Source organism: Gymnodraco acuticeps, unplaced genomic scaffold, assembly GCF_902827175.1.
Source record: "Gymnodraco acuticeps unplaced genomic scaffold, fGymAcu1.1, whole genome shotgun sequence".
Lineage (NCBI taxonomy): Eukaryota > Metazoa > Chordata > Actinopteri > Perciformes > Bathydraconidae > Gymnodraco > Gymnodraco acuticeps.
The window spans coordinates 104,647-127,368 of record NW_022991565.1 but is presented as its reverse complement, the minus strand read 5'-3'; the positions used below and the strand labels follow the sequence as shown (position 1 = coordinate 127,368).

The 22,722-nt window shown below is 40.8% G+C and overlaps 1 protein-coding gene and 1 pseudogene across 4 annotated transcripts; both read right to left on the bottom strand.

Moving 5' to 3' along the window:
* The window catches only part of LOC117533570, a 60,837-nt pseudogene that overhangs the window by 18,216 nt on the left and 19,899 nt on the right, over window positions 1-22,722 (bottom strand).
* LOC117533560 lies at window positions 1,689-5,463 on the bottom strand. 4 transcript variants are annotated; one of them, XM_034197380.1, is made up of 5 exons: window positions 5,407-5,463; window positions 3,887-4,262; window positions 3,730-3,853; window positions 2,795-2,845; window positions 1,689-2,378 (listed from the first exon to the last, which is right to left on the bottom strand). In XM_034197380.1, the coding sequence occupies exons 2-5, from the start codon at window positions 4,238-4,240 to the stop codon at window positions 1,843-1,845; spliced, it is 1,065 nt and encodes a 354-aa protein (XP_034053271.1). In that variant the 5' UTR covers window positions 4,241-4,262; window positions 5,407-5,463; the 3' UTR covers window positions 1,689-1,842. The 4 variants fall into 4 exon arrangements, with proteins under 4 accessions (XP_034053271.1, XP_034053272.1, XP_034053273.1 ...); XM_034197381.1 differs by having other exon boundaries at window positions 3,730-3,910; window positions 3,947-4,262; XM_034197382.1 differs by having other exon boundaries at window positions 3,730-3,886; window positions 3,947-4,262.

Here is a 22,722-nt window from a genome sequence, read left to right as displayed (position 1 = left end):
TTCACATTTACATTTTAATGTGCATTAAAGTATTTCGTGAGGCCTTCTAACATGTTTTTAAATATAACTACGGTTGTAGTTGAATAGTTTGTAAATGAACATGAACCGAAGCTGTTGCTTGGCAACTCAATCGCAAAACGTCACGTCCGTTAATTCCACATCCACACGCACGGATTAACATCGATTTAATACATTAATGTAGCCTTTGTTTCTGCTAAAAGAGGTGTCGACCAGCTGGGGCAACAAGAAAATCGCCGTAATCGAGTGTGACTATTAAAAAATAAATCATTACGTCGGGGTAGCATTTGCTTGGTATTTCCGGTTATTTCTCCACTGGTTATCATGGGTTAACAATACCGTGTAGCTGTCACGTTTGAAGGGGACGAAATCGTGACATCTTCACGTCTCCCAGCATGGTAAATCGTCACATGTTCACGTCTTGCCGTGATACCGGGTTGAGCGAGTTATGTGAATTAAAATCCCCACACCATATTACTTTGTCTTGCAGTGTACCCCCAAGCATCCTCTAATATACTTTGATCTAATTTCCCACATGGATTATAATAATTTACTATATCTATAGGTCCTCTATCATTCCATACCCTTATAACTATTGCTTCATGATCTGTACTTACATGCATAACTTTATAATTTATACCACTCTGTATGAATGTTGCAACTCCTCCCCCTCTGCCAGAGTCCCTATCTCTTCTAACTGCAGTATATCCCTTCACAATAAAATCCAGTTGTGGTTTCAGCCATGTTTCCTGAATACAAAGTACATTAGGTTTCTCTCCCAGGTTGTCAATATATTTTTTGAACTCTTGTCCATTTGCAATTAAACTTCTAGCATTCCACTGCAGTACAATTAACACCATCAGGATGATCCAGTCCATGTCTGAGGTTATTGGACGTCATCATTTAGGATATCTTTCACATTTTCCCAGTGCATCCCTTTCACATCAAGGTACTTTTCAGCTGATTTGACAATTATTTTGATCCTTTCATTCCGGCTTGTAGTCTGCGCTGAACAGTTGATAATCTCTGCCATCAATACAAACTTTTTCCGAAATAAGGTCTGAGTCCCACCGGAAGGGGAGGGACTTCGCCTCTCTATTGCTAGAGAGGTAAGGAACAAGTAAGCTCCTCTCTCTCCCTGTTCTTCTTCGTTCAAAACAACTTCAATGTGCAAACCGCCACCTACTGTCCAATAGTGTTTTTTGTTTTGTTTTTCCTCTTAAACTTCAGAAACGGCAATAAACAACCGTATTAACATTTGCATTGGAGGCATTTCATTATTTAGGTGAAACGTTTGTGCGTAAAGTTTTAAAAGATGCAGAAAGTCTCTCCTTCATTGTGGCCCATTGATTATCGTTCCATGTGTTTTATAGATCTAATCTCATCCACCATCTTTGTTTGTGACGTAAAGGGTGAAAGAGTCACGTTTCTGAATCGGACACTCTGAGTGGATGCAGTCAGCCACTCGTAGTCTGATTCAGAGGGTTCCCTGTCAGTAATTTCCTATCTCTATATTATTATTATTTATAATGATTATTATTATGTATTTATTTCAACAGGACCATGCATAGGTGTGTGTTGTACAGTGTGTGTAGGTGTGTGTAACAAATTAATGTCTAAAACTCTTCCAAATGGACCCAGTTAATATATTAGAAAGCACAATATAATACTAGTATTGCAACACATTTTTATTAACATTTATAAAAATCAAATAATTAACAGTAACGCAGTGTATGTCTGTCTCTCTGTCTGTCTGTCTGTCTGTCTGTCTGTCTGTCTGTCTGTCTGTGAGAAAGACATGTCTTTGGCATTTTTGTAAACATTCTATGAATGCTTACAAAAATGCCAAAGAAATGTCTTTAAATAATTAAAGAGGACTTTTTTCCCCTCCACATTTAGGTGGACTCCATCCCCAGCAAAATAATTTTGAATAATCTGTCTGTGATGGAGAAACAGTTTTCCGGTAGGAAGGTGAATTGTGTCCTTCTTCCTCCGACACAATTCGTGGAACCTGCGGTTGGTGTCCCGCACCGTACCCATCGTCCTTTGGTTGTCCACCAGCCGGGGGAGGATAGAGCAGACGGCCACATAGAGAGGCTCTGCATGGCCGTGCTGGATCCGGTCAATGAGGGCCTCCATTTGTCCCACGATGGCTGCTGGGGACAGTCCGGAGGCCACATCATCGGTTCCGATGTGCACGACCACCAGCGCCTCCCCGGTCACCCGATCAAATTTCCAGGCGTGCTGCTCCAGGCTCCGCGCGAGGAATGTGTCTGGGTGGACATATGCAGCAGTCAGGTGTGGTATCTGCTCTTCAACACCCTGGCATATGGAGGCTGTGAGCAAGTACACTGGGAGCCCTACAAACACAGAACAACCGTTACTAAATAGTGTACACACAAAACCAGAGCTTCCCTTAGAAATGTTTTGTAGCCGGTTAACATCGACAAAATGAGAAAAAAGTGCAGGTCAAACGTCTTCTATGGCATTTATAGAGTTTTAAAAGAAATTGATAACGACTCTATATTAAACAATCTAATTATGCTAGATTAACTACATGATTCAAAAGTGTACAGTAACTTTGGATAATAAATGGAGCCTGTGTTTTCCTCTCTCCTGACAGCAAGTCAGTATCTCATGCAGCTGGCTGATCCAGAGTAATGAGTGAGCCGACAGTGAAGAATAAACATATTTATAATTAGTTTAGCTAGTTCCAGAGGTAGATAGAATAGCTAAGTGTGTTACTTCTAACTTAAACAATATTAAAGCAGCCTACCTTTTCTCACAGCGAAGGTCTTCTCTGCTGCAGTGTAACGCACAAGTTCATCTGAAAAGATCATTTTCAACCATTAGTTTAATAAATTCAATCATATTCTAACAGGCAGCGCTAAAGCAAGCACACAATGAATGAATAACAAGTAGCATTAATCTAAATTCGGCCATTTACCATAGGAATCCATTTTTTCTCTGTCGCTCTTGTCTTCATGCAGAATAAGAGGCAGAAGATGCAAGTCCTGTTTAAATACTGCATCATTTTCAAATCGAGCACATCAGCCAGCCAGACACAAGTATTAAAAAAAGCCAATCAAAAACGGCTATTAAAACTGTTTTTTTTTCAAACTACTATTCAAATCTATAGACCTTTACCAGCCCTGAGCAGTTTACAACGAATCAAAAAGAAATACTGACGTTAATAAAAATAAAATGTCAAAGCAATTTATTAATGAAAATGCAATAGTTCCTTGAGTTTATATGAAGGCAGATTTTTGAAGCAGTTATTGGAAGTTTTGGGCGAAAGACTGTATTTTACAAGAGGCGTTTGAACGCATCATAGCTTCACTTCCTGTGAACGTTAGTTCTGTCATCGCATCAAACGAGTAAGTTGCTCTTCTTGACTTTAGCTTCGCAGCCTCTTCTTGTGCTTAGTTATGTATAGCATGAATATGATAATGTGTAGTTTATTTTGGCGCTATTGTCATGTTTAAGCAGATAAACCCTGCAGCCCCCGTTAGCGGGGATACAGGTTTTTTTCGTCACGGAACTGTGTCTCAGAGCTTGTTCAAATGTAACAACCTATTAATGTGTCATACTCAGTTAACGGGAAGAAACTCAGCTAACTGACGAACTAAACTAATTAAGTTGTAATGTTGAATCTGTGCTCGTTTCCTCAGCCTGCATCAGTGAATATGAGCCTCAGAGACATCTACTCACCCTCTTCTATGACTCTGACCCCTCGTTCAGGCGGCGGTCCTTCAGCTTTAACGTCTTTGCTCTCCTTCACTTCTTTCTCCACCTTCACCTTCACTTCTTTCTCCACTTTCACTTCTATCTCCACCTTCACCAGCTCCTCCTTCACTTCTATCTCCACCTTCACTTCTTTCTCCACCTTCACCTCTTTCTCCACTTTCACTTCTATCTCCACCTTCACCAGCTCCTCCTTCACTTCTTTCTTCTTCTTGCTCTTCACACCCTCCTCATCGTCGTCTTCGTCCTCTGAGCTGGAGACGTTGTAGAAGCGCTTCAGGTCCTCGGTGGAGGTTTGGTTGATGGGTCGGCCTCTCTTGTTCACCGTGTATTTCTCCGTGAAGCGCTTGTCGTGAAACATGGACTGGAAGCGCTTGTCGATCTTGATCTTGCGTTCTCTCTCGGGCATCTCCCAAAACCTGGGGTCCTTCTGAACCCGGAGGAAACGCTCATCGCCGCCCTTCTTATTGGACGACATGGTGGCAAACTGAACGTGTCACCTGACCAATAGAGAAAGGACATATTGTTGGATTAGTCACATGGACAACAAGCACTACGCTTCTTTCTTATATCATGTGTATGAGCGTCTTTATCACAGAAGATTGTGTGTATTTAGTGCACCAAACGTTCAAGCTTATGATTATATAGCCGTACATTTAAGATGTTAGCATGTTTTAATACACATATCCTGAAGAGGTTATTGGAAAAAAGTATTGATTTAGGTAATGGTGAAAACTAGACAACAGTGATTCAAGAACTGAAAATATATGTATGTTTCTATAAACCTTGTTATAACACAAGCTAGCTAGTATTGATTATCCTCTACAAACGGTTAATGTACTGAAGATTATTGAGACAATCAATTAACAGTTTAGGTCACTCCAGAACAACATTTCTTAAACCTATGTTTTGCAGCTTTTAAATTGTACTGTTTTTAGAATTTGGTTTGGAAATAATTAAGCAGTCTTGCTTGTCATATGAGTTTTAAACACCCCTCTTTTACATTTAACAAAATAAACTATTACTTGAAGAAAATAAGGGGGGGGGGGGTATATTCAGATTAACCTAAATAAAAGTAGCAATACCACAGTGTAAAAATGGTTTGTTAGAGGTGAAATCCTGCATTCAAATATACTTTAAATAACTGAAGTAAGAGTACTTGTTTTGCCCAAATCAGTATCATATATAATAGTATGCATGCAACACTAGTAAAGAACACATTCATTACTAAAGTGTAGTACTTAACTAAATGTATTTAAACCACTGATAACGGTTAAAACAGTCATTAGGTATTACTGAAGCTGTGACTGGATTATTTTCACAAATAGAATTAAGGTTTCACAAATCTGAAACTGTGTTATAAAGAATCGTTAGACTCTGGGATAATCCAGTCCAAATAAATCTGCTATGCAGCGATTTAAGAGGTTCAAACACGGAGGATTGTTCGCTCAGCGCTGTAAATTCAGTTTCTGTCCACATGTAAACAATATGTCCGAAACACTGAATATGAACAGTAATGGCGGGAAAACCAGACAGCAGCTGACCAATACACACAACACTGAGCATGTATATGTAACAATATAATGATAAATGTGTTTGAAACATCGTTTATAAACAACAATAATCGTAAAACTGCAGCCATACCTCTCTGGTCTTCCACTACACGCGTTTTACTCTTCTGTGCCCTTTCTATGTTCCCGCCTTTATATATAATAAAATAGTCTATGGTTCCCGCCCTCGTTAGTAAGGAAAGCGAAGTGGGACAAAGGAGGGAAAACGCGCACGGAGAAATCATATGGCGATACTATGGAGAGGCGAAGTCACGCCCATCTACTTCCGGACCATGGGACCCCGGAAGCGAAACATTTACATTGAATTCAATGGAGAGAGAACACGTATCTTTTGATCCCGTTTGAATTGTGCCACGAACTACACATATAATCTTTGTCAATCTTAAACAATCATTTCCATGTCAAAAAAGTCACATTTTGTCTTAAAACTGCTGAAATATAAGACTATGAAAAATACGCTACTACAAAGACTACAAATCCCAAATCCCATTCTGGGTCGCGTAAGTGATGTCACAGGCATGCTCGGTGATTTATAATAAAACTCGTAATTAAAGCGAAGAAGAAGAAGATCTCATAACTGATTTATTCCCTCCAATAAATTATAGATCGCTAAAAATAAATTAACTTTTACAAGATGCCTGTGTGCTTTGTACCAGGTTGTAGTCATAAAAGTGATCATACCACTTGCTCCTTCTATCGATTCCCGTCTGATGAAAGGACCAGGAGTCGCTGGATCAGACATATCAGGTAATATCATAGGTAATATACATGTTGTGCATGTTCATGTGCATAGTCAAGTTAGCTACCTAGCTAGTAGCGACGAGTAGCGACGAGTAGCGAGCACGTTAGTTAGCATTACATTACTTAGCCTTGTCATTTTTAGTAGCCTTACCATGAAGTTATTATTTTATTACATGAAGTAAACCAAAATGTTAAACAGTAACCAAACATGATGGTAAGTATTTCGTGAAACATTTGAAGAGTAGCCTACTGCGCCCTCCACCGGGTGCTAAGGAAGCAGTTCAGGGAGAGTCGAAGGCAGGCATGGAGCTTTGCATGACATTCTTCTGGACGTGTTTCATTGTGATGACAATCTGTTTGTTGGAAAGACAGTCGTTGTGTGCTTATTGAGAGAAAATTGTTAGAAGAGATAATTATTCAAAGTGTTGTTACTTTAAAGTGTTGTTACTGACCTTTTTCTCTTTTATTTTCTTTACCTCACCTGTAACTGCTGAGACGTTGAGGAACATGCACACTGACCTACTCTGGCAACCTGATTTCCACTGTACGTAATAGTATTTGGTTCTGGTATATTATTTATATACATCAAAGGCACAATGCACCCCCCAGAGACACACATGTATTGAGTGTGATATTTTGCATAGGTCATGTGAAATCATCTTTACATACTAGAAAACTGTAGGAGCGGCAACTTGTTTTGAAATTGAATTTTTAATATCCGATAATAAAGTTGATCTGTTTTCTTTATTCTTCTCTCTTCCCAGCTCCATCCATCACCATTCTCTGTTCCTGCAGGTCCTGCTTGCTAATCAATGCTCATATTTTTTACACAATTACAAATAAAGTCATTGTATTGTATGACATGAAGTTGTGCTTCATTCGGAGTCAATAATAAATTAATTCTGCCTTCAACTGCGCAATGATTGTGGACTGCACCGATATCCATAGCTGCCCCCCAGTAAGATGAACCAAGCAAAGAGGGTCACCATCATGCCCAAGGACATCCAGCTGGCCCGCCCGGAGAGAGGGCTTAGACTGACCTGAGAGCAGCACACCCAAACACAACGGCTCTTTTAAGAGCCACCTACAGTTTCAAAGAGTTGCAATCCTACGTTATTATAATGATTAAACTGGTTCATGTATCACTTAGTTTACTGAACCGTGTTGAATGAAAGAAATTAGTGAGGTAGTGGTTTACTGAAATTACAAAGACATTAATATATGAGTAACAGGTCAGTGTAAACACAAGCTTCTGTCAATTATGGGTCATTCAAACTATTTATATAAAAATATGTAATAAAGTTCTAAAACAAGTATTCGGTATATTCCTTGATAGCTTTTGGAGAAGGTTGTTTTTAAGTTTACTAAAATCTATCGTTTCAACTGTTTCACTTTATAAAAAGGGAACAGGTGAGTAGAGCATCATTGAGTTTCTTATTCTGTCAGTAAATTATCCAAATGAATGTTTTTCATTATTTTAGTCAACCCTAAACAAATTGATTGTACCTTTTAATGATGACCTTACATGGTCGGCAAAGTTAAATTAACTTCAGAAAATCAAATCTGTTCTGAGAAAAAACTAATAAATGTTTAAAGATAGGAACTTGCCATCCCACTGAAAAACAGTCCGTAGAGATGTTAAGGCGTAGTTGTAGTTCAATCCAACGTTTCATTTGGATTCATTTGACAACAGTCAACTATTTTCATAAAGAATATATATATTTTTCAAAGTCAACTTTATTGTCAATCTTACTCAGTTTGTGTTTATAGACAGAGAGATCAAAAAGACGTTTAAATAAATTATACAATTTACAGATATGTATACAAATATATATATCCTATATACACCATCATGTATAATGATGGTGTATGATGTAGAAGGAAGTGTGGTAGATAACAAGTAAATATAGAGTTACATACAGATCCATGTTACAGCAAAATATGGAATAACTCAGAAGCACGCAGTATAATAATAATTACATTCAACAATTAAATAACTGCTCAGCATCTCCACCACAATCCCAATCTGCTGTGTCCTGTTTTCCTCCCCCCTGCATAACACCCCATCACACATACGAAACACAACGCAGAGTCCGAGGGTGTTAAGAGTATGTTTATTGAAATGTCCTCCTCTCTACTGGCCAACACAGGGAGCATATGCTGGGTGTAGAATTTGTCCAGGAGGAGGAGATTTCCATGCCATGCAGGGTCTATGGGGAGGATGATCGCCTCCTTCGTGGTCCACACAACAAAGTAGCAGAGACTCCGGTCTGTGATATGCAGCTGCCCTTGGACTGGTGCCAGTATGGGTGATTCTCCTTGAGAATATATGACTCACCCTCCTCACGAAGACAGAAGGATGGTAACTGGACTGCCTCCGCAATGGTCATGTTCCTCTGGCTGTGTGGACACTTTACCTCCAGCAGGGCAGATGGCTGCACAAGTCCATCGGGTGATGCTCCCAAAACACCCGACTCACTCACAAAGAGACCAGACTCGATTCTAACACTGTCACTTGATAGGCCTCCACAAAAGCCTTCACCCCTTCGGCCTCGTTTACAACCCCCCAGTTGACAGTTGGCGATGTCTCTGGCCAGTGGGTTGTATGTCTCCTCTCGCTGTTGGTAAAGTTGAGACACCGGCTGGACTACTTTTTAAGTGCCAGGCTTCCTCCACTGGCACTCAACATCTGTGGAGCTGATCTGCCACATGGCAAATATTGCCAATGCTGCAGCGTGGCTGCATTTGTACATCCCCCCGTGCACAATCACAGACAGCGCTCTGCATCGCGCCATCGTCTCCCATGCAGATCTGTAAAAATAAAGTAAGTACCATTTGTTAGCATGCTATAATAGATTGAATGAGCAATAATACAAGGATGGTCCGGATCTGGGGGTGGGAGGGTTTATTTTTCCATAGTTGTGTCCTCTTGTCTGTTGTTATTGTTTGTTTTTTCTGTATTTTTTGTTGTATTGGTTGTGATTGTACATTGTATTTTTCTAAATGTGTATGAATACATTTTTGAAAAACATTTGATCAACAATAAAAAAGGATTTGGTCAGGATCTAGACTCAGTGTGTAGTTTATTAATTAATCAATGCTCTCTACATTAGGAAAACACATACCAGTGTACCAGAGGGAGTCACACACAGCTGTGCCTAGATAACCAAAATCCTTGAATCGACACACAGCAAATAAAGTCAAATGACACAACGAGAAAAAGGAGATCACACATACAGTATAGTCGATATAAAACTGTCCGCTTCAATCTAAAGAGCAACTAAAACAAAACACGGGAGTGTACCTTGTTCTTGTGAACACTAATGTTATCCACAGCATACACAGAGACCACGAAGTTCTTAAGGAGAAAACTAGTTACTAAAACAAAACACGTTAGTGTACCTTGTTAGCTAATGTTAGCTAGCTGACATTAACGTTACACATTGCACTCATATTACTCACCGAAACCTTGTAAAGCCGGTCCCGCATGCTGGCTCTTACAGAACCGACTAACTCCCCTTTCATATAGGTACAGCTCTCAACGTGCCCAGACTTGTAGTGATTTTCACCTCGTAAAATACTTTTATTCTCATTCTGAAAGAATGTGGTGAAATGTGCTAACGTTTTCACCACGTTAGCACATTTTCAGCCATATTTCAACATTTTTACGACGACGTCAGTCTTACAATAGCGTGGCCTAGCAACAGCTAAAGCCTGGTAGGCTACTGCTATTTAGCTAGTTGGTAGCAAAATGCCTCCGTTCTCTACAGATGACTTCCAGAAACTTATACAGAAGATGGCTGTGTTGGAAATGAAAATGCAACGGTTGGAAGTTAACGTGGAACTGAATGGACTATGTCGTGGGAATGACACGACTTTACCAGTGTTGCAAAATAATGGAGAAGGGTATGCTAACTCACAGCTAGTTAGCAGCTACAAGGATTCCAAGGAACAGGAGGGCTGTGTACCGGGTAATAAATCTACAAGTGGTAGTCCTCCCTGGAACTCTCTGGGTGCAAAGCCTAAGAGTAAATCATTTCCATGGGATTTGGGAGGACGGATAACAGGCAGAGCCCAGAGCTCCGAAATCTGTGATGCGACCGGCTGGCCTGCATTGTTATCACCCAGGAAGAGCGCCTCTTCAACCCCTATTCATACTAGGAAACAGCAGTGGACAGCTGCTAAAGGGAGAACTACAAACAATTCTCCTAAACCACCAAGTGTGCCAATCCAGAACAGATACGCTCCGCTGACCGAGAACCGGAGATCTGATGACCTGGATAACCTGTCCTCTTCACGCAGCAGGGTAAGGACCAATAGCTACTCCAAAAGTAAAAGGCTAGAGGGAAAGCTAACGACTGGGCCTGAAACTCTGATTGTGGGTGACTCTGCTGTAAGAGATGTAAAAGGTCTGTGTAATAAGAGCAACACCAAAGTACTCTGTTTTCCCAAGGATGTGGTCTCTGACTTGGCTGAGAAGATCCTGCATATTGGGGCTGAACATCCGACTGTGAAGAATGTGGTACTGCACATTGGAACAAATGATGTTGTGAAACAACAGTCAGAAGTGCTGAAAGAAGACTTTAAATGTTTGTTGGAAACTGCCAGCTCTCTAAATGCAGAGGTGTTCATCAGTGGCCCTCTACCGCCAGTCAAAAGAGGAGTGGAGAGATTCAGCAGATTGTTTACACTGAACACCTGGCTTTCAACGGCCTGTACTGACCATTCTGTTCATTTTATTGACAATTTTAACTTTTTCTGGGATCGCAGACATCTTTTCAAGGCAAATGGAGTTTGCCTGAACAAGTCAGGAGTGAAATTGTTTATCTCTAACATATTCAACTGCCTGCGTTATCAATCTGTTCCCTCTGCCAAGGACAAGCGGCAAGAGGAATCAAAACAGGAGAAAGACACAACACATCACGCAGAAAACCCTGAAGAATTATCACTGCACCCGCCTGAGGAATGTTCTGATTATGGGAGACCTATGAGACAAATGGAGGAGTCTCCACTGCCCGTCACCCCCTCCCCCCCTGTCAACGCCTTTGAGGATACTCCGTTCACCCTTTCACCCTCGCCCACCCTCCTGGAGATCGATGAACACACAAAGGAGATACAGAGGGTTGGCACCGATTCCTTCCTGGAGTTCAAAGACCAAACAAAGGCGATACGCAGGGCTGGCACCATGTCCTTTACCCCCGCTCCTCAACGACGCCCACCAAAATCACCGCGGAGACGCGCACCATCTCCCCCGTCCTCATCACCGCGCCTACGTCAACCACCTCCCCCCCCCTGGCAGCATGTCCTCTACCCCCGCACCATCTCGCCCGTCTCCATCACCGTGCCTACGTCGACCACCTCCCCTCCCTTCGAGGGGGCATCTGCAGTCTCCGAAGCCTGATAAGGATGTGTGTGTACAAAACACAACAAACTCTTACTGATATGTGATGGGTCCAGGCTCAAGGGCGTATGGCACTCTCAACTCTTTCCAGGACATGTCGGGGCCCTGCCTGCCAGTAGCTTTGCCGATATCTGTGTTGATAGGTAATAGATTAAGAGCGGTGAATCATAGAAACAGGAAGCGCTCAAACGTTTGTGTGAGTGTATCTAATTTAGCAGTGATTCCATGTCAGCCACAGCTTGTTACAAAAAACATGACTGATAGTGTGTTTAACAAACTTAAACTAGCTTTATTAAATGTCAGGTCTTTGGCAGGAAAAACATTTTTAATCAATGATTTTATCACTGAGCACAATCTCGATTTTATGTTTTTAACAGAAACTTGGATTGAACAAAATAACAGTGCAGCTGTTCTTATCGAATCAACCCCTCCCAACTTTAGTTTTATGAGTCAGGAAAGAATGCATAAGAAAGGGGGTGGAGTTGCTATTCTGTTCAATGATTCCCTTCAATGCAGGAAGACATCGTATGGAAACTTTGATTCTTTTGAATATGTGGCCCTTCAGCTGAAATGCTCCTCTCGAGCTCTGTTCCTAAATATCTATAGACCACCCAAATACTGTGCAAGCTTTTTTGATGACTTTACTGAACTGCTGTCTATAGTGTGTATTGACTTTGACCGTCTAGTCATTGTTGGTGATTTTAACATCCATGTTGACAACCCCCAGGACAGAGGGGCTAAAGAACTATTTTGTGTTCTTGATAGCTATGGACTGACTGAGCATGTGACGGAGCCCACGCACAATAAGGGGCACACTCTGGACTTAATTATCTCAAAGGGTGTGAATATCTCTAAGGTTGTGGTGACTGATGTTGCACTCTCTGACCATTCCTGTGTTTTATTTGAGAGCTCTATTTCTGTTCACAAACATGTTCAAAAAGAGGTAACCACAAAGCGATATTTAACTGAAAACACTAGGGAAATGTTTACTCAGAATTTTTCTTCCACACTTGCCCCTGCCAACATCTCAGTAAATGAGCTAGTAGATTTTTTTAATTCAAAAATTAAAAATGTTATAGATGCCATTGCTCCAACTAAGGTAAAGGAAGTGTCTGGCAAGAAAATATCTCCATGGAGAAAGGCCATGAGCGTGAAAACAGAAAAAAGAGAATGTCGAAAAGCTGAACGCAGGTGGCGAAAAAACAAATCTCCAGGTTCACTTTGAAATCTATAAAGAGAGACTTGGCCTTTATAATTTGGAATTGAAAAACGCACGACAATCGTTCTTCTCTGACATCATTACCAAAAACAAAAACAACGCACTTGCCTTGTTTGCTACCGTCGACAGACTAACTAACCCCCCAGTGTCAGTAGCCTCTGAATTTCTATCCACCAGGGCGTGCAATGATTTTGCCTCCTTTTTCACTGACAAAATTCAGAAAATCAGACAAGCAGTCAGTGCCTCTGCATCAGGAACAGCAAATGTGTTGTCCCTATCTCCACTTAACACCAATTCAGACATCATGACACAATTCCATCAGATTAATGATAAAAACCTAGAGGACATTATTCAACTTCTGAAATCCTCCTCCTGCTGCCTTGATATTATTCCAACAGGATTTTTCAAAGATGTTTTTCCTTGCATGGCCTCAGATCTACTTCATATAGTAAACAAATCTCTTCACTCAGGTATTTTTCCACAGGCCCTGAAAAAAACTGCAGTCATTAAACCGCTCTTAAAAAAGAATAATCTAGATGCTTCAGTAATGAACAATTACAGGCCCATATCAAACCTCCCATTTCTAGGTAAAATCATTGAAAAAGTTGTTTTTCAACAGTTGAGTAATTTCTTGCATTTAAATGACTGTTTTGATGTGTTCCAGTCAGGCTTTCGTCCAAACCACAGCACTGAGACTGCTCTTGTAAAGGTCTTTAATTACATCCACTTAAACACAGACAGTGGCAGAACTTCAGTGTTAGTATTATTAGATCTCAGTGCTGCGTTTGACACTGTTGACCACAGCATATTACTAGACCGACTGGAAAACTGGGTGGGACTTTCGGAAACAGTTCTGAATTGGTTTGAATCCTACTTAAAGGACAGAAACAACTTTGTTTCTATAGGTAAATACACATCTGAGTTGACAAATACGACATGTGGGGTTCCTCAAGGCTCCATCTTGGGGCTTCTTCTCTTTAACATCTACATGCTACCACTGGCTCAGATAATGAAGAACAACAAAATAAGTTACCATAGCTATGCAGATGACACACAAATTTACTTAACAATTTCACTAGGAGACTATGCTCCAATTCAAACACTGAGTAAGTGCATTGAACAAATCAATGACTGGATGTGTCAGAACTTTCTCCAATTAAACAAAGATAAAACTGAGGTAATGGTTTTTGGAGCCAAGTCAGAACGTATAAAAGTTAGCGCTGAGCTTCAGTGTGCAATGTTCAAAACAACAGATAAAGCCAGAAATCTAGGTGTAGTCATGGACTCTGACCTGAGTTTCAACAGTCACATTAAAACAGTTACTAAATCAGCCTACTATCACCTAAAGAATATATCTAGGATTAAAAGACTAATGTCACAGCAGGATTTGGAAAAACTTGTCCATGCTTTTATCTTCAGTAGACTGGACTACTGTAATGGTGTCTTCACAGGTCTCACTAAAAAATCTATTAGAAAGCTGCAGCTAATTCAGAACGCTGCTGCTCGAGTCCTCACTAACACTAAGAAAGTGGATCACATTACTCTTGTTCTGAAGTCTTTACACTGGCTTCCTGTGTGTCAAAGAATAGATTTCAAAATACTGCTGCTGGTTTATAAAGCACTGAACGGTTTAGGCCCAAAATACATTTCTGACCTCCTGCTAAATTATGAACCATCCAGATCTCTCAGGTCTTCAGGGACTGGTCAGCTTTCTGTCCCCAGAGTCAGAACTAAACATGGAGAAGCAGCGTTCAGTTATTATGCTCCAAATATCTGGAAAAAACTCCCAGAAACCTGCAGGTCCGCTGCAACTCTGACTACTTTTAAATCCAGGCTGAAGACTTTTCTTTTTGTCGCTGCTTTTAATTGAACTATTCATATCTTAGACTGCACTGTAACTTTTATCCATGTACTTTTTTTTTCTTTTAATGTTTAATTGCACTGTAACTTTTATCCATGTATTTTTTCTTTTAATGTTTATTTTATTAGCTTTTCTTTTTAATGACTGATTTTAAATGCCATTTTCTTAATCTCTTTCATTTTTTGTAAAGCACTTTGAATTGCCTTGTGTTGAAAAGTGCTATATAAATAAACTTGCCTTGCCTTGCCTAACGTGACGGCCATCTTTATGTTGGTGACGCGTATTGTGCGAGACCAGAGACCTGGGTTGCGTTCCGATAATCCAAAAATTAGCTCCTAAATTCTAACCCTATCTCCTATTCCTTGACCTCTGAGTGAAACGTCACGGGGTTAAGTGATAGTGGATAGGAGAATTCAAAAGGATTTAGGAGAAGAGACCGCGGGTACTTTAGAGCAGAGGTTCTCAATTGTTTTTCAGCCAAGGACCCCTTACAAGATAGAGAATACACCAAGGACCCCCTCATTCTGATTTGTGATTTTGGGCTATATAAATAAAAATTGACTTGACATGTATGTCCCTTGGAATAATCTGACGTAGCCTATTTTTTACACTTCTATAGTCTTAGTTATGTGAAAGAACAACACAAGAGAAATGTATTAGAAATATATTAGATATGTATTAAAAATATTTGCACCATCTCAACACAGAATACCCATAAAACAATCAATCAATTAGCTGCAAGTAACACTGTACCTAAAGAAAATATCAAAGGGAAATCAAGAGAAAAGTGATCATTTGAAGTGCATTTCAGAACATACACACACACTGTAGAGTTATATTTGTATTTATTCATGTTAGCAAACTGGATAAGCTTAAAATGGGAATAATTTGGGTAAAACTGTGAGCTGGATATGGGGCCTGTTGACATGTGTTTTTGAGGACAAAGGAAGATGGGGGAAGGTGAGAGCATGTCCTGATTTGCATTCAACTTAGATCTAGCTACAGTGGTTTGTGATATTAAGAGAGGTCCCTTGGGTTTCTCTGGTGGTTATCAACAGTAGCAGTTAAGTGAATACTGTTCAAACAATACCTGTGTTTGTGTTTTGTATTGATTTCTCTGTTTTATCCTTTCATAAATGTAAGGACTACAAATGGCTATAAACATTCTGGGCTGGTTGGAGTAAACAGGGTTTTATTGCTCTGTGGGGGAGGTGTAGGTATGCAGGCCTTGAGACCTTTTGTTGGAAAGTGAGCCTGTTTGGTAGTGATGTTACGTATTGCGCTGAGGCTTCGGAGCGTGTGTCGAGTAATCCCCGAAGCTTTTTGTGAAGCATGTGTCGAGGCTTGTATCGTTTTGGGCCAGTGACGTCATCGATGACAAACGAAGCCTCGCTGCCTGTCGATACCACGTGACTGCTTCAGGAAGCGATTCAGATCGGTTGAACCGTTGAACCACAACGCTCATAATACCCATGGATGTATGATAAGAACGATATTACCCCTCCTGTACCCGGGCCCGGTGACACGATGGAATTAAAAGAGCTCAAAACCTCACCTATATAGAGGTCGGAACATGTCATAAGTATAAATAGATACAAGCATAAATAAATGTAGTAAAAAAAACATGAATGAATAAATACAGGAATACATATGTTACAGTATTTTCAGGGAGATTCAGCGTGTGTGCTGTGGCTCAGCTGGAAAGCAGTTGACTCACGACCGCAGGGTCCCTGGTTCAATGACTCGTCAATACGTCTTTTTTGTTGTTTATAAAAGCTACAGCTAAATGAGATAATGTAGTTAATAAATGTATTCTTTGATATGGTTTAGCCTTTCTCAGGCTACAACATGGTTACGTTTATGAATATTAGTAAGGAATACAAATCCCTCTTTGCAATGTTTACCAGCCTCCTTAGGCTTTTCAATCACAATCATTCAACTGGAATAAAAACAATATTGTTAACATGAAAATATGATTTAATGTTCGTTGTTTAGAGGTATTCTAAGGCTTTACTCATTGGGAACTCGGTGTGAGATAGAGCACACTGTTGAGATGTCCAATCTGCCTGTTTTACACACTTTGACCAGCAGGGGGGTTTGTGTTCAAATGAAGCCCATGATGAAGCCTCATGAGATGAACCCTTTTGCGAACCAATTGGCTGGAAAGCTTCAAAGCTTCATAAGGCTTCATCTCGCCATCACTACTGTTTGGTTTCCTGCTGCGTTTCCTGCTGCGTTGCGTCTCCCAATGAGATGACCTGAAAAGATGACCAGCTGACCTAACACCAAACCCCTCCTTCTTACTCTGGTATATATCCGGTGGATCCCTGGCGTTCGGCCTCTTCTTCACATGCTGCCCTCGGGTGAAAGTAGCTCTGCAGTATGCGAACGAGTGCAGGAGTAAGCCGGCATTACTCCTTAAGCATTACAATATAACTGTAATATATCATGTTGTATTGTAATGATTGTATTGCATTGTCATATTGCCATTAAAGTAGATTATTGTTAACGGTTACTTTGTAGATATGGATTCCTTCCTGTATTATAACCAGCTTCATAGGAACGCGCGGAGATTTGAAAAGCGGATCAGATATCCCTCCAAATCTCTAACAAAATGGTGACCCGACGTCTAGATATAACGAAGCTGAGGAAGAATTCAGACGCTTTCAAACATCTCAGACAATCAGCAGGACTCTGCAACTTTGCAAATAAGGTAAGCAGACGATGAAAGTCGCCTGTCTGTAATTGGATACGCTAAAACTTTAGGATTGTCTGTAGGCGTTTCACAGTGTTGTTATAGTTTAAATAGAATATACAATGCATATTTTACTATGTTAGGAAAGTTATATACAAAACGTAAACGTTGATCGACAGGTAGACGAAAGTCCTGCGTGACGTAAAATAGAGCAGTTTGGCGTGGATCTGCAGGTTTTTATTCCTGAGTGGCGTGGAGATGGTGCAGTTTGTGTGAATGCGAGGTTTGATTCCTGCACGACAAAACCTGGAAACTCGATATATCAGATCGAGTCGCCGTTTAAAACTGGGGTTAAATAACAGACCAATGCTAAAAGCTTAAAGCCAGAGGTCTGTTATATATTAAACCAATGGAGAGCGTTTCCCTTTGTCTGGAAACTTCTGCTGCTGCCATCTAGTGGCTGAAAGGGGGTATCACACCCTTGAAACTTCTGCTGCTGCCATCTAGTGGCTGAAAGGGGGTATCACACCCTTGAAACTTCTGCGAGCTAAAACTGGTACAAAACAATAAGGGATTGAACATTTTTTACAACGACAGCACCAGGAGATGAGTAAACTCAAGAATCTGTAGAGTGTAAATACATTGTGCAAAACACATTTTACACTCGAACTGTTTGCAAATTTAGACAATATAAATAAATGTTCAGAAAGAAGACATAGGCCTACACTTGATTCAAATTTCATTACTGTGATCCGATTGGTGTGCCCTGCAGGTTTACTATTGTTCGAAGTAACAGTGGGATTTAAAATAAGAGAAGATATGGAGAATGTTCTTTCATAGTGTGTGGAATATGTGATGCTGGAAACATGTAAGTATTTCAGAGTTGTGTTGGGTAAATATGTAACAATGGATGAAACAATTTTTGGAGTGAGTTTTTGTAATATCATAAGTAGACATTAATTATGTTGTTTACATGGCATTTAACAACTAAGACAGATAGTATGATTAGAAAGAGACAGAGTGGAAAGGGTTGGATTTATTTAACATCAGTGGGCTAGACTTCTTATAGGTAATGTGTACCGGGACCTGGACTCACCCTCTGAGTTAGAAAGGCTTTGATCCCGACCCTCCAAGCAGACAAAAAGACCTAACCCAACAGGAGACTCCTCCTTCTCCATCGTACAGACAGAGAACCAGAGCTGAACCAACAACAACAACAAGACTACATCAAGACTGCAGCCAGAACTATCTCCACCTGTGGCATCCAGAACCAAACCAGCATGCTGACAAAGAGGCAAACTCTCATCGGTCCCTCAAACAGGACATGAAGTTCCAAACTGCGCCGCGAGATTTGGCACAATAGACATGAGAGCAGAATCCGCCCTCCATAAAAACAGCAGAGAGACTGTAAAGGAGGAGTGCAACAACAGTGGCATGATGGGGCTGCAGATGTAACTGGGCCAATGGTGGCCTACAAAAGTTACAGCGGATGGATTCAACAGCTGATGGACTGAAGAGAAGACAGAATCAGAGGAGTTGGCATGGTCGATTAGAAGTGAGGAGGCCGGGGTCACGGCTTGAGAAAATCAGGGGAGGAGGAAAGGAGAACGGGAATGAGTGAGTTACACATAAACACACTTATTCACGAAACGCACATTTAAATAACTTGAATTAACTTCATAAATACGTAAAGACAGAAGGATTTATTAATCATTTGGTAAATTAAAAATAGCAGTAAAGAGGAAACTATTAAAGTAAAATGATAATCATCCTAAAACACACTGACAGAGTAGAACCATATTCTTCAATATTTTCACCATGTTAACAATTCATTCTTTAAGACATTTTTATTCACGTGTGAATAAAGTAGTGATCTCATTGGTTACAATATTGATCACCATTAAAAGGATAGTTTTAGGAACCACTCTATAGGACAAATCTTTGTTTGTATTAATGGCTAGTGCCAAGCCACATATTAAATTCCAATCTAAAGTGTTGATTTCACCATTGTGGCATAGTTATTACCAGACTTCGGTTTTAAATCCTTGATAAAGGAGGGAGTAATTGTTGCATGTTCGGACACCCAAGGTTCCACACACTGCTAAAGAGTTTATCATTGTTTTTTAAGTAGACCAGAATTATAATGAGCTATGAAATGCAGAGCGACACAGATCCTAGTAATGTTTTGACTCAAGATAATAGTTATGTACACAAGTTTCTGAAATAGATCATTAGACATTTTAATACTAATTAGGTGTAATTGGATTGCAGTAGTAGTGGTACTCGAAGGAAGTGAGTTTTGTACCAAGTTTCAGGAAAGGTGGGAGGCAGAAGTCCCAATGAAAAGTGAGAATCATCTTGAAAATCATAGTTGAAATCGTGACATATTTTTGTAGACAAAGGATACTGGCCTATGCTGAAATGTCAAAGTCTCTGCAGAGCACGACACATGGCCAAAAAAGATGGAGACCAACTGACCTTTGACCCTGACCGACAGTGTCACTTGACAAGGCACTGTGGATGACTGACTCTGGGGTGGACCTGACCAAACTTGACATGACAACCAGACAGTGTGAGTGTGAATGAATGCCGGCATGTGATCAGTGTAACTGCATGATTCTAAAACAATAACTAACCAAGCATGTTTTTGGACTAACATATTATTTTGGAGCTCCAAGGGAAACGAGAGGTTTCCTAAAAATTCCACAAAAAGGGGAAACCGCACATGTGATATTTTACTCTCACATGAGTTGGCGGTTTGCAAATTTAAAACTAAAATCTGAAGATTCTGTTTCTTTTAGGCCTGAAGGACGGAGAGGAACACTTATTTTCACTGAAGTGTTCACTGTGGAAATAATGATAATGATGTCAAATTGAAAATAATGTTCGTTATGTCCCTAACCAATTACCTGACAGTTTTTGTTCCCCTCCCATTACAGGGTTTTGTTACACATTATTTCATGTGTAAAAAGGGGGAGTGAGTATAAGGTATAAATGTCAACATGGCTGTAAAATTCACAATTTAAATTTTTCTTTTAAGGATTGAGCATTGAATGTAATTAACTTGCTCCATATCTGGGGATAAGATACTGTTTGGTGAATGTTGAGATGTTTCTAAATATTGATTTGAATTATGGCAGGTAACAAGGAAGCAGTGGCCAAGGGGCTGCTGTGGGGCCGAAGAGGTTGACCTGTGATAGTGAAGCAATTTTGTAGTGTTTTAACAGACATTAGAGTAACTGAGGTTTGAAATGTAGAAAGAACATATTACAGTTAAAGCTAAAACATAGTAGTGTATTGAGACAGAATTTAATTTAGACAACATCATGTAACTAGTCTGGTAAAGAAGTAAAAGCCATAGACTTTATTGTTTAGGTCATTATGGGGATATACATTTCATCTAAATTTATAATAGAAAGACATTTGATGACAGTTTGTTGGAATTCTGTATTCATTTTTTCAGCTTGATAATATCTAAGCACTGACAGGTAGAAGCAGAATCACCAGGAAATCATTCACTTTGTTAGCATCGTGATTTTGGTTGTTTTTGAATCCATAACATTAGTGTGTTTCTTTGCCAGAAACATTAGCAGTTCATATTATATTTGGATTTTAAATAGGATTTCATTTAAAAATAAACACGGATGCTTGTCAGAAATTCAGAGCTATTGAAATATGTTATTTAGTTTACCTAAAGATGTTGAGGTTCTTATTTGGTTGGCACAATCCAAGTATTAAGATTCTGAAGCTGCACTGGCAGATAGGAGGTCTACAATTAATTTGGAAAACCTGTTCACAGACGGCTGTTGTTTCAAGACACCCCACCAACAGGCTCCAAGTGGGTCAAAAACAGCTGAGCGTAGGCTTGAGGGAGTTGTATCAGATTTCTCCACACAGGTCGCTGGCGCCAAAAGGGGGACCCGAGAAGCACGAGGCCGACAGCAGAGTTCGTCTGGCTGAAAGTCATCAGGACAAAGTGGCTCAACCCCAGGCTCTCCGACCCCGACCGAGTGACCCAGCGGACCTCTTATGCCGTCTGCCTGGGAGAAAAGGGGGACAGCTCGTACCACGGGAGCCAGTGTGCGGCGGGGAAACCACCTACTAGGACCAGGGGACGACATCAGGACGGACGTGGCCCTGGCAGACGTGGACTACTCGGAAGCAGCAGACTGGAGGAGCAGGACCCTGGAGACATCCTTACAGCAGACGACCCGGGAGGCATCATCAGCGGGCCGGAGAAGGAGGACCCTGGAGACATCTCTACAGCATCGACCCGGAAGCCGCCATCAGTGGGCCGGAGGACGAGGAGGAGGAAGACATCTCTCTAGCAGGCAGCCCAGAAGCTGCTGTCAGCGGATTGGGGGACAAAGACACGACAAGCCAGGACGGCACAGGGGACTTTTCGAGGCAGCAGAGGAGTCTACTTCGCTCTGATCAGTTCTACCCGTGAAGGGAAAGCTGCATCTCCCCCTCCCTATTAGCTGTCCTTGTGGGCTATTCCTCCGAGGGGGGGGGGGGGGCTGATGATTCTAGCACTCAGCTACCCCCTCATGGTTCCTTCACTGCCATGGAAAGTGGTGTTCTGTCTCCATGAAGGTTTCAAGTACTCTAAATACCAGCTTCGGATGGATTTACGGACACAGTAGAAAAGAATGACAGTGGGTATATTTCAAAATGCCTTGTCTAAGTTTATCTCTGGAGAAGGAGATAAAAAGGGGGATTTGTAGAGTTATATTTGTATTTATTCATGTTAGCAAACTGGATAAGCTTAAAATGGGAATAATTTGGGTAAAACTGTGAGCTGGATATGGGGCCTGTTGACATGTGTTTTTGAGGACAAAGGAAGATGGGGGAAGGTGAGAGCATGTCCTGATTTGCATTCAACTTAGATCTAGCTACAGTGGTTTGTGATATTAAGAGAGGTCCCTTGGGTTTCTCTGGTGGTTATCAACAGTAGCAGTTAAGTGAATACTGTTCAAACAATACCTGTGTTTGTGTTTTGTATTGATTTCTCTGTTTTATCCTTTCATAAATGTAAGGACTACAAATGGCTATAAACATTCTGGGCTGGTTGGAGTAAACAGGGTTTTATTGCTCTGTGGGGGAGGTGTAGGTATGCAGGCCTTGAGACCTTTTGTTGGAAAGTGAGCCTGTTTGGTTTCCTGCTGCGTTTCCTGCTGCGTTGCGTCTCCCAATGAGATGACCTGAAAAGATGACCAGCTGACCTAACACCAAACCCCTCCTTCTTACTCTGGTATATATCCGGAGGATCCCTGGCGTTCGGCCTCTTCTTCACATGCTGCCCTCGGGTGAAAGTAGCTCTGCAGTATGCGAACCAGGGCAGGAGTAAGCCGGCATTACTCCTTAAGCATTACAATATAACTGTAATATATCATGTTGTATTGTAATGATTATATTGCATTGTCATATTGCCATTAAAGTAGATACTTTGTAGATATGGATTCCTTCCTG